Source organism: Netta rufina (assembly GCF_964035555.1).
Source record: "Netta rufina genome assembly, chromosome: 2".
Taxonomy (NCBI): domain Eukaryota; kingdom Metazoa; phylum Chordata; class Aves; order Anseriformes; family Anatidae; genus Netta; species Netta rufina.
Window position 1 is genome coordinate 5,811,051 of NC_140124.1, and position 11,010 is coordinate 5,822,060.

Genomic DNA, 11,010 nt, shown 5'->3' on the forward strand with positions numbered 1-11,010 from the left:
AGTGGTGACATTGGTGGTAGGGGGATGGTTGGACCAGGTGATCTTGGAGGGCTTTTCCAACCTTAATGACTCTGTGATTGTGTGAAGAGGAGTATAATTTTTAAAAGGCGGTCAAAATGAGAAGAACAGACAACTATTCGTTTATTTCCCTGAGCTTTACGAGTGTACGTAAAGAAAAAATAAAATAAATAAATAATAATAAAAAAAATCCATCTCTGCCTTCCCTCCTTCCCTCAGGGGGCGCCTCCCTCAGCGGCGGGGAGCCCCAGCCCAGCCCCGTCATGGCGCTGCCCGCCCCCAACAAAATGGCGGCCGGGCGGGAAGCGGCGGCGCTGGCGCAGCGCGGGGCGGCCCCGCCTCACACCGCCCGCCCGCCCGCCTCTCCCCGCCGCCCGCTCGCCGAGGCCTCCGCGGGGCCGGGCGATGCTCCCCGCCGACAGCTCTTGAGCCGCCGCCCGTCCTGGTGGGCATGGGGCTGGGCTCGAGCTCCGAGGTCCCCGACGGCGGCGCCGAGGGCTTCCACGTCCACGGGGTGAGGAGGAGGCGGCGGCGGCCGCCGAGGGGATAAGGGGGGATGGCCGGGAGGGAGCGACGTGTCGGCGGCTGCCACGGCGGCAGGGGAGGAGCGGCGGCTGCCGGCAGGTCCTGGGGTCCCCCAGCCCGGCGGCTTCCACCGGAGAGCCCCAAAACTTCTTGTCAGGCTCCGGGGCTCCTTCACCGGCAGCGGTCCCTCACTCCCTGCCGGGTTCCCTGCACCCGGGGCCGCTCCTCGCAGGCCGCCCGTGTGGCGGCTCGTTTGCCGTAGCCTCTCCCTCTGCCGTGTTGTTAAAAGCTGTTAAATAAGCCGAAATAAGCCGTGCTTGCATTTAGCTGCTGGTTTTCTTCCCCAAACGTGCTGCTTCCCGCTCCATCACTAGTTTGTGCTTCCCGGCGTTGTAAAAATGTGTTTGGGGCATCGGTATGCTCGCTTCGTCTGCTTTTGTCAGCCTCCTTCACTGACTTAATTCTGTCAGAAAAGACTATCGGTCATAAAATGTTCCCCCTTTTCTATTAAGTCCACAATAACTGCTTAGTTGTCTGTTGACTGAGTGATGATTGTTGGATTTTGTGACCTATGATGTGCAGGAGGCAGTCTGTCGTGTCCCCCCCCCCCTTTTTTTTTTCCCTTCAGGCATTTCATGCAAATTTTGCCAGGGTGTCATTTAGTTTTGAAATCTACTGCAGGCTTTTTTTGCAACTTCCATCTCCATACAATAATCTGTATGGCTCTCAGACATCTGGACAGGTGTTGTGAGCTCTGTAATAACTTCCACCTTCTTCTTCTGTACGTTTTAATCCTTGGTATATGATAGTTTTATTGTAAGTCTTCTTGCATGTTATTTAGAATTGGAGTGTAGACAGATCTTTTTTTCTTTTAACCTCGTAGCTTGGTTCAGCGTAATATGGCAGTTTGCTACTGATGCGCTTTATGGTTGTGGTGAAAGTTGATGCTTCCTTCACCCATTATGGTTATCATCGCTTGTCTTGACTGTTTGACAATAAAGCATGAATTTTCACTTTTAAAGTTTCTGCTGAACTATGCTAATATATGTATTAATCTACATAGACAGCCATGAGAGTAGTCCCAATACAGATTCAGCTTTATCTATTGAATAGCGAAAAGGTTTCCGATATAGCATGAGACCAATTACAAAATGTAGCAGTTGTGCCTTTGTACATGAAACTTCTGAACTTCTTGGTTTAGATGATGTGTGGGTTGTAACTTAGCCACTGAAAGCATGGGATGGCTTTCAGGACTCAAGTATGTTGCAGGTTACAGGCTGTATTGTGGCATTCGCGAACAGTAAAGCAGTGTTAGGATGTTTGCAGTGGTTCCCTTAGCATTAAGTTGCTTTGCTGCTATGTTTCTAAGAGGATATACTCTGCATATATCAAGTTGTTAGCCATGCATTTGTAGCATGCTCTTCTAAATGTTCCTATTCTAATGTACAGTAAGTTGTGGGAAGTTGTGTTTATGTAAAAAGCCGTACTTTAACTGGGGACTCTCCAAGAGCTCAGGTAATTAGTAGCATGGAAGAAAATCCCCAAGCAGCACTTGGAAAACTAAGCCCTTCTCCAGAGTCTTCACTACTAGTTACTCCATGCTTTGCACTCTGCATTGCAATGCTTGTTTCTTATGTGGTGTTTAAAACCTATATTTGGCAGCTTAATTCGGCCACCTGTTGTTCTTAGTTCTGTAAAAAATAAATTCACAATCGTGGACTGCTTCCCAAGGTCTGTCACTTGGTATCTCTTTTCTGGTTCCGTCAAAAGTAAATATTGAATCAAGTGTAAAGATTAACACTGTGTCACTTAATGTAACCACAGAGCCATGTATAGTAATAAAAAAAAAACCTGTATGCTTTGCAGGTTCAGGAAAACTCCCCAGCTCAACAAGGAGGACTGGAACCTTTCTTTGATTTCATCATTGCAATAGGACACACTAGGCTTGTAAGTATTTTCTCTTTTTTTTTTTTTTTTTTTCTTTTTCTTTCCTGTATAAAGCATGGCTATTGTAATGATGAAAGGTAGAAGCCAAAGCTGTCAGAATAGAGAAAGCATGTTGTATTGGACATGGATATGGTATTAAAAAGGCAAAGTAAAACGTGGTAGTGTTTTAAGTCTTTTCTCTGCTTGGATACGAATTTGATGAAAGAGCCTTTAGTCACCTTAACTTCTTAACAGATTAACACTATCTTTATGATATTACTCATTCATGCGTATTTTCTGCCACAAGGTGATTATTGAACTAGTGAGTCAATGGTAAGAGCTGAACATTTGTTTAAGCAAACCTGTTTCAAGATTTGATAAAATATGAAAAAGAATCATTAACGGGAAGAAAACCGCCACGTGGCCAGTTAGCTCATACTTTAAGGCTGGTAATGCAGTTCTCTATGGTGCGTTGCCAAAGAAGAGTTGAGTAAACTTGAATGTATTGTTTTGGTTAATAAGGCTCACAGCTCTGGCTTTGTGCTTCATCCTGGCTACATGGAAGCTGAATTCATTGTGTATTCGTGCGGCTATTTTTCTGGACATGCTCAGTATAATGGCAGATTTTGATGGAAGATCAGTCAATCTGATGACATTACAGAAATAACTGTAGTTTGCTAAGATGCTCCCAAAGAGTCTGTCCTTCCACAGCCAATTTGCAGTGATTTTTTTGAAGGGTTATGGAGTAAAGACTGGGATCAGGCATGAAGTGTTGTTGCTTATTGTTTTGATTGCATCGTTAAGATTTAATATTCCTATGTTACTCAGCAGCAGTTAGGAAGAAAAGGAAAGTAAGCGATGAAACTGAGTAGTTGTAATTACTTTCATAGAGGAACATGAGCTGACAGTACTGACATCTTTCTATTATTAGAAAATTGAACTGCTGGTTCTGATCTTAAAATGTAGAGTCTAATGACTGTTTTGGTTCTTAGTATTCAAATTCTGCCACAAGTGTGATGTCTGTGTTACGAGTACAATTAGAAATGTTAAGCATTTATCTCTCTCTGTGCTCTACAGAATAAAGAAAACAATATGTTGAAGGATCTGCTGAAGGCAAATGTTGAAAAAGCAGTGAAGCTGGAGGTGTATAATATCAAAACAATGAAAATAAGAGAGGTGGAGGTGGTCCCCAGTAACATGTGGGGAGGACAAGGTCTTCTTGGAGCCAGCGTGAGATTCTGCAGTTTCCAGGGAGCCAATGAACACGTGTGGCATGTTTTGGTGAGACATAGTTCTTTGTCCAACAAGTTGTCTAACAAGCTAAGAACAGAATGTAAATTGCCATTTGAAAACTTCCTGCAAGATACCAATATAGTGTTGTTGGGGCTGTTCTGCATGAAGCATAAACATTGAAAAGGTTTCTTACTATTCAAACCTGAAACTTTTTAATAAGGTTTTTCATTTTCTGCCACATGAAATGTGCCACTTAGTATTTGAAAAAAGTGGTAGTTCATGCTCTGAGATGTTCTAGGAATGTTTTCATAAGGATTTATAGATAAAGCATAAGAATTTCACCTGCATCTTCATGCTGAGTACAGTGAACTCAGTTGGTGGCTTGTTAGTTACTGCTCATGCAACTTTGTTTTGAAGTTATTTAAGAGTAGTTTGAGTACAGAAGTGCAATGCTGAACGCACAAGAAGTGAACATGGTCTTGAAAGCTCATCTGAGCCATTTGAACAGGGACACGTTGGTAACTGTTAGTACTGCTATGAAGAAAATTAACTACATTCCAATCAGACCACACTGACTGTATGATGGGGAGAAGGCTGTTTTGTGTCTTATGTTGAATCAGTGGCAAAAGCAAAAAAGGATTTTGGTTCAGCTGGTGCTTCTGCTGGCTCAATTTCATCAAAGTAATTTTCATATATAGAAAGTACCAAAAAAAACCCACCAGACTTTAAATTAAGAGGGACAGATGGAAGTGTAGAACAGCTCAGGTAAGACTGACCATTTTGTTATGTTTCTGTTTGTTTTAAAAAAATAAATGCATCTCAACATCTTTGAAGTATTGAATTTTGAATTGGTAGTTTCTTGGTCTTTTTTTATTCAGCTTATCCTACAAGACCTGTATGTAAACTGTTCAAGATTATTTTTTTTTGTCCCATAAACGAAATGCTCTTTCCTTCTGTTGTTCTTGGAGTTAGCTTTCCATTTTGATCTCTGGGTAACTTATTCTGCTGTGAGCACAGATGACGTGTCATTCTTTCACAGGATGTTGAACCTGCATCTCCTGCAGCTGTAGCTGGATTGCAGCCATACACTGACTACATTGTTGGATCTGATCAGATTCTACAGGAGGTAGGGTGCATGTTCCTTCAAGCAGTGATTGTTTTCATGCCTGCCATGTTTATGTTGTAGGGTTTCTCTTCTATCTGTAACTGCGTACACATCAAATGTATGGGGGAGAGTATTAGGGGATTTCGTGAGGCTGATGTTTAGGAGATGCTTAAAGGCTGAGGTACCTTTTTTTTTACTATTTAAAAAAAAACTGACTATTACAAAATGATGCCCCTAAAGATCAAACAACATTAGTGAATTTTAGTCTGTCTTTGGGTTTTTACTATCTCATGTTGAATTAAATGCCTGAAATGCTAATTTGCGTCCAGTTCCTCATCTTACACATTTGGGTTTAATAACTACTATTATTTTCTTCGTAGTCAGAGGACTTCTTCTCACTGATTGAATCCCATGAGGGAAAGCCGCTGAAGCTGATGGTTTATAACACTGAAGCAGACTCCATTCGAGAGGTAGTTGTGACTCCCAATGGAGCTTGGGGTGGAGAAGGAAGGTACTGATCTCCAGACTGTCACTGGCTGATGACAGGTTACACACTCGCTTTAATTGAGCTCCTGTTAAAAATATCGATTACAGCTTGTTGTTTTCAACTTAAGCCTTATTTCCTTATATTTGCCACAGAAAAATGTTCATTCTTCCATTAAAAAAAAAAAAAAGAGAACTAATAATTAGGCGTGTTCTGGATCTAACCCTGTTTGAGTTGACACTGATGGCAAAACCTGTGTTCACTTCCCTGATAGCGGATTTACTGACTGCATTCTTGCAGTCAAGCATTCAGTAAATCAAGAACAAAATCCAAATCAGGTCAGATTACATATTTTGTAAAGATATAGAAAATAGTTAATCAAAAGCTGAGCTACGTATCTGTTAAATACCAGTTGCAGACCTTGTGTACTGTAAGTAACTGAAATGATTTTTGCAGGTAGGTATTTCTTGCTATAGTTTAAGGACTCAAACTCTTTTTGCTTTAGAGTCAGAACTCAAAACACTTGCTAGCTTTGTTAAGAACACCTTTTCTTAAATCTTGTTTTGCTTTCCTTGCACAGTTTAGGATGTGGTATTGGTTATGGCTATTTGCACAGAATTCCAACGCAGTCTTTATCAAAGAAAAAGCCAGAAAGCAAACCACCTTCACCCTTACCAGAAACTGCAACTCCTACACCATCTACTAATGGTTACACAGAGGTATGTAAGAAATAAGATTGTGTCTATGGCATGTCCTCTGGAATTTCAAAGACTTCAGCTTGTTTTAATATTCATAACACAGTATATTTGAGTACAGCACACAGTTTTGCTTTAATGAAATGGACTTAGGTGAAGGGAAAGTAATGCCAAGCAGATGACAGGAAGGGTAGCGTGAAAGAGAAATTAAATTCCCTTTGCCAAGCTTTACTGTTTATTTCCTCAAAATTCCCTCTGGTTTTCCCTCCGTATTCTTTATTGTAGTTGGGTATTTGGATGCAATTACAGATATTCCAATTAGTTTTTCATCAGCATTGGCTGAAATACATTTTTGACAGATACTTGCTGTTTTGATGACATGCATACAACACCTGTGTCAATCAGTGAGAACCACAGTAGAATCCCTTCTCAGTCGGAAATAAAATGCACCTTCAAGAATTAAGCATCAACTGCTCTTCTAAGAACACACTGTCTTGGAAAGGGTACATTGGAACCAGTCCTAAACAGCAGTGTGATGATTGGGTTCAGGATCAAGTTCTCTGAATTGATGAGACCGAGGCAGAACACTGTCATAGGAAAGTTGATTTCAGGTGAAACGTGCCGCATAAAAAGATGCTTTTCCTTTTTATTATGTCATTCCAGACTCCGTTGTTGGCACCTACTTCTCAAAGTGACGCCTCTGAAATAGTTATGAACTTGGACCATTCCACAGGGCAAGAAATGAGTGGGTATTTGCCAGAAAGCTCACTTTCTTCTCCCCCCCCTCTCCAGAGAGTTATGGATCCAGGTATGTTTTCTTGTGTGCTTTTTCCAGCATGCCTTGCCCCTTACCCGAGTCCCCTGAAATTCTTTAGATGGCATTTAAGTAAGGTCTTAAAGAAGTTTGAGACTTAAATGCAGAAGTACGAGCATTGATGTTTTCCGTAAAGTTTTTTTGACTTCATGGGGTTTCAGAGTTGTATAATTTTGATACTGTGAGCTTTACCAAGGTTAAGATTCTGTAAAAGTTGTTCCACTGACTTGATAGGTTAAATTCAGTAGTGTTTATCTAATAAATAATACAGAGTTAAATGATTTCAATCTGCACGTGACATATCTTTTTGAATCTGGAATTGTGTGTTAATCTAAAATGGTACTGGAACACTTCCTTTTTTCAGGATTTCTAGACATGTCTGGTATTTCACTTCCTGAACTCCCTGACTTAACGAAAGTGTCCAACGTGTCTTCATCTGCCTCCTTCACCATGCCAACAGTAGACACGTTAGTAGGCGCTGAAAAGTTTATGTCAAACAGTGAACCTTCTGCTTATTTAGGTAAGTGTATTCAAGACTTCAAGGCCTCTGACCTAATCTCTAAAATGGCAGCTACTCATGCCTGATCAACTGTATTATGATCTTGGGAATTAAGCTATTTTTAAGAAAAATGAGAAAGGAGATTTGGCTAAAATGAGATGATTATAGCAGCAGAAATCAGATATAGAAGTGGACAAAAAGTAACAGGCTTTTTTTTTTTTTTTTTTTTTTATAAAGTTGTAGAACATCTCTCATTAATTTTAAAACAGTGATGATCCAAATTAACCTGATCTTAAAAGTTGGTATTTCTAAATTCTGTGTAAGTAAGTCTTTGTACCACAGGCTTGTATTCACAATTCTAAAAGCAGAAAAAGAGGCAGTCCTAATAATGACTTCTCCATCTAAAACAAAACAATTTCATATTAGGGATGCTCTTCCATGCATAAGCATGCAGTAGGCCATATGGCTAAGTATCTCTTAAAATTTACTGCATCATCAGATTTTATGGATTTTTGCAGAACTGAGTAAAAACAGGTCATGTGTTTGGCAGCTGTGAATCTGTGTCATGTTCCTGTAAGAGGTATCTCACTCAAGGTGATGCTCTAGATATGTGGTAACCAGAGGCATTGTTTTTTGTTAGCTGGACAGGTTTTGGTGTTCATTTGTTTTTGTTTAACTATTTTTTCATTTTCCAGAGAATGCCACAACTCCAAACCCTGAAGATTTGATGATGTATTCTGAAGCCTCAGCCAAGCAGCCTGAGTTGGACCACCTACTGCCTACAGCTTCCTCTTTGCCTTCTTTTACTCTTCCTAATGAAATTTCTTCAAAAACAACACTAGGAACTGATTCCAGTAACCAAGAAACAGTACTCTTAAACAGTTTTGAGAGCTCATTATCCACTACTCTGACGAAACCTGATGATGAAGAAACGTGTGAACAGAAAGAGGAGGAAGCTGCACAAGGTCATGAGTGAAATGGATGCTTCTTTTGTTTACAGATGGCCATATGCTGTAATCCTACAGCTTGGAGTATTTTTCTGATCTTGAAAGAATTACAGCTGTTCTATTTTGTTAGCGTAGACAATAGCATAAAAAACAGAAAATCATATTCAGACATACGTATTCTATTGTCTTCTCTAATCATTGTTTAATAGATGATCTGTGTTCAAACTCCTTTGAAATGCTGTCCAAAATCAAATGAAAGGCAAAACTAGTGCAAAAACCATTTGGAGACCAGAGTCTTCAGTAGAGCTGAATACGTCTTGGTTTTTGTAGTGACAAAGGAATAGCTTTTCTTCTGCTTTTCTATTTATCTAGTTACTATTTTCATACAAATCATTAAGACACTGGAATAGAACATGGTGCAGCAACACTAAGCTTTTTTGTAGCTTTATTTTGTTTAAACTTGCTTTTGAGTAGCTTCTGAATGTGTGTTACATAGTGAACGGCAAATATGAAATGAACAATGAAAAATACGGTGTTTTTATATGCTGCAGGGCCATGACTTGTCATGGAATTTGAAATCCAGAGTGAAGGTATTCCTAATCAGTAGTTAGTGCACCTAATGTGATGAGAATCCTCAGTAAATTAAGGGAATCGGGTACATTAGGTATAATCTGTGAGCTAATGTATATGTAGTTGGCAGGCCAGTGTCAAATTCCCTTCTTCCCCTTCTCGTGTGTTCCTACACTGCACCCTATAGAGTTCAGGATGCAACATGTCTGACTCATCTGAGATCTAGTAACCATGCAGGATGGGGAGTTGCAGTCAAAAGGGGTTACCTGCAACAGCTCAGCTTCAACAAAACGGTGTAGATGAAGTAGCAACACAAGAGGGGTCTCAGATGAGTATAACACTTAACAAAATTTGTCCTTTATATTCTGTAATCTTTGTGTTAGTCTTAAATACTGTTTTCCCATAAAATAGGTCAGGATGGTCAAAACAGCCTCTTCTTCCTGCTTAAAAGAAAAATACCTAGGCCCTAGGTACAGATAGTAGAATTAAAGGACTTGAAACTTAGTCTGCGTGGTCTGTGAAAGAAATTTGTTATTTACGTACTGCTAAAATGAAATTTATTTTCTTCCCCTAGTTGGCTGATAGAAGAGCAAACAGCCGAACACTAAACGTAATTTAATGGTACGTTTCTGAGACAGCTAGGACATCTATTGATTTTTTTGTTATTATTTGTTTAGGGCTGGTTCTAGCAGTATGCCTTTATCAACCCTGTTTTTAAATTTGTAGCAGTACACTTAAGTGATGCTGTACCATAAGCAGCCTGCCGAAATTTCAGAGCAGGAAATGTCAAAAATAATTTCAAATGTCACAGGAATAAACAGCATAATGCTTCAGTCTTTGTCTAGCCTGCTTCATGGTTAATTAGATGTGGGGAGGTGGTTTCTGTTTTTGAAGACTTGATTCCTTTTTCATAACATTTAAAGGATAATTGTTTAATATGCCAGTTTGGAAAATCCTGAAGAGTGTTAACCTCTAGCAGTAGTGTGTTAGATTCTTGTAATAGAGAGCACTTAAATGACAGCTAAACTAGGTGAACAGTAACCTCCAACCCAATTCCTTCTCCCTTGACAAACTCTGGACAGTACCTGCTGAGTGCTTTGTATCTCCTTGTTGAAATAAAGAGAAATGAAGTATTCTTTTACTTGTGGGTGCAGAAATGAAAGAGCTCAATAATTTAATATAACCTTACAAAAAAAAAGGAGAAACTCCAGCAAGGCTGGTGCCAAATCTTGTGCTACAGGGGACAGCATCCAATTGTCCTGGAGCCCTAGGCCTGCTGCCTTTCCTTCCTGCTGCAAGCACAGCCACCAGGACAGCCACCCCACCTGACACAGACAATGTGCCACTTGTACATTCACTGCTCCTGATTTTAGGAAGGGAGTATCAGGGGAAGTCCAGTACCATGTTCCACTGCTATAAGAAAAGTACCTCACAAAGCCTGTGAAGAGAGGCCACTTGCAAAAAAAAAAAAAAGTATTTAATCTCCATCTGGAACAAGTAGAATGGAAGACAGAGCTAGTGTTAACATGGCTTGGTCTACTTTTATGTTGCGTATTTAAAAAAAAAGAAAACCTACAATCAATCAGGTGCTGTCCCAAACAGCTACTGCTCCCATTATATATGGCAGCTGTATATTTGGGGGCATCTATTACACCTGACAGTGGTAGTTCTTTTCAGAGACAGAAGGATTAGCTCAGCAGAGCCACGTGGAAGGCAAAACGGAAAAAAGGAGGGTTATTAGCTTAATGTACCTTGTATGAATTTTAGAGCTTGGCTGCAGCACAGCTGGGGCTTGGTATTGCCCCAGACAACAGGATAAGCCTCCAGACCTGATTTGCTCCCTAAATAGTCAAGCCTGAAGCCATGAGTCTGGCAGATGCTAAATCCAAAGAGGCCACCAGGAGCTCAAGTGTTAGAGCAGGATTAGGTAAAGCTCTTGTTTTCATCTCCACTGAGCCCCGCCTCTCACAACCTGAGTGAGCCAGAGCACCTGGATGTGGTCAAGCGGCTGATGGGTGCTTCAAGAAGCTACAGGATCCTCCTTCCACCCAGATACAGCTACTCAAAGGTGTGAGTGATCTCACCAAGCCTTGCTCCAAGTGTGGCTGACTTCAAAGGGCAGTACCAAACCCCTCCCTTCCGAAGTAAATTGATGCATAGGAACTTCAGGCAGCATAACCCTGTACTGGAATGA

The 11,010-nt window shown here is 40.7% G+C and overlaps 1 protein-coding gene across 1 annotated transcript; it reads left to right on the top strand.

The window, feature by feature from the left end:
* Positions 1 to 237: 237 nt before the first annotated feature.
* GORASP1 (golgi reassembly stacking protein 1) lies at positions 238 to 9,957 on the top strand. Its single transcript, XM_084282691.1, has 9 exons — positions 238 to 532; positions 2,410 to 2,490; positions 3,547 to 3,750; positions 4,742 to 4,828; positions 5,188 to 5,318; positions 5,872 to 6,010; positions 6,650 to 6,794; positions 7,165 to 7,320; positions 7,995 to 9,957. The coding sequence occupies exons 1-9, from the start codon at positions 470 to 472 to the stop codon at positions 8,273 to 8,275; spliced, it is 1,287 nt and encodes a 428-aa protein (XP_084138817.1). The 5' UTR covers positions 238 to 469; the 3' UTR covers positions 8,276 to 9,957.
* Positions 9,958 to 11,010: the final 1,053 nt, after the last annotated feature.

Excerpts from the sequence above, each read along its gene's own strand:
- GORASP1 (XM_084282691.1), top strand. The coding sequence starts at position 470 with ATGGGGCTGGGCTCGAGCTCCGAGGTCCCCGACGGCGGCGCCGAGGGC. Across the intron at positions 5,319-5,871 it reads GCTTGGGGTGGAGAAGGAAG|TTTAGGATGTGGTATTGGTT; the intron begins GTACTGATCTCC and ends TTCCTTGCACAG. Across the intron at positions 6,795-7,164 it reads CCAGAGAGTTATGGATCCAG|GATTTCTAGACATGTCTGGT; the intron begins GTATGTTTTCTT and ends TCCTTTTTTCAG.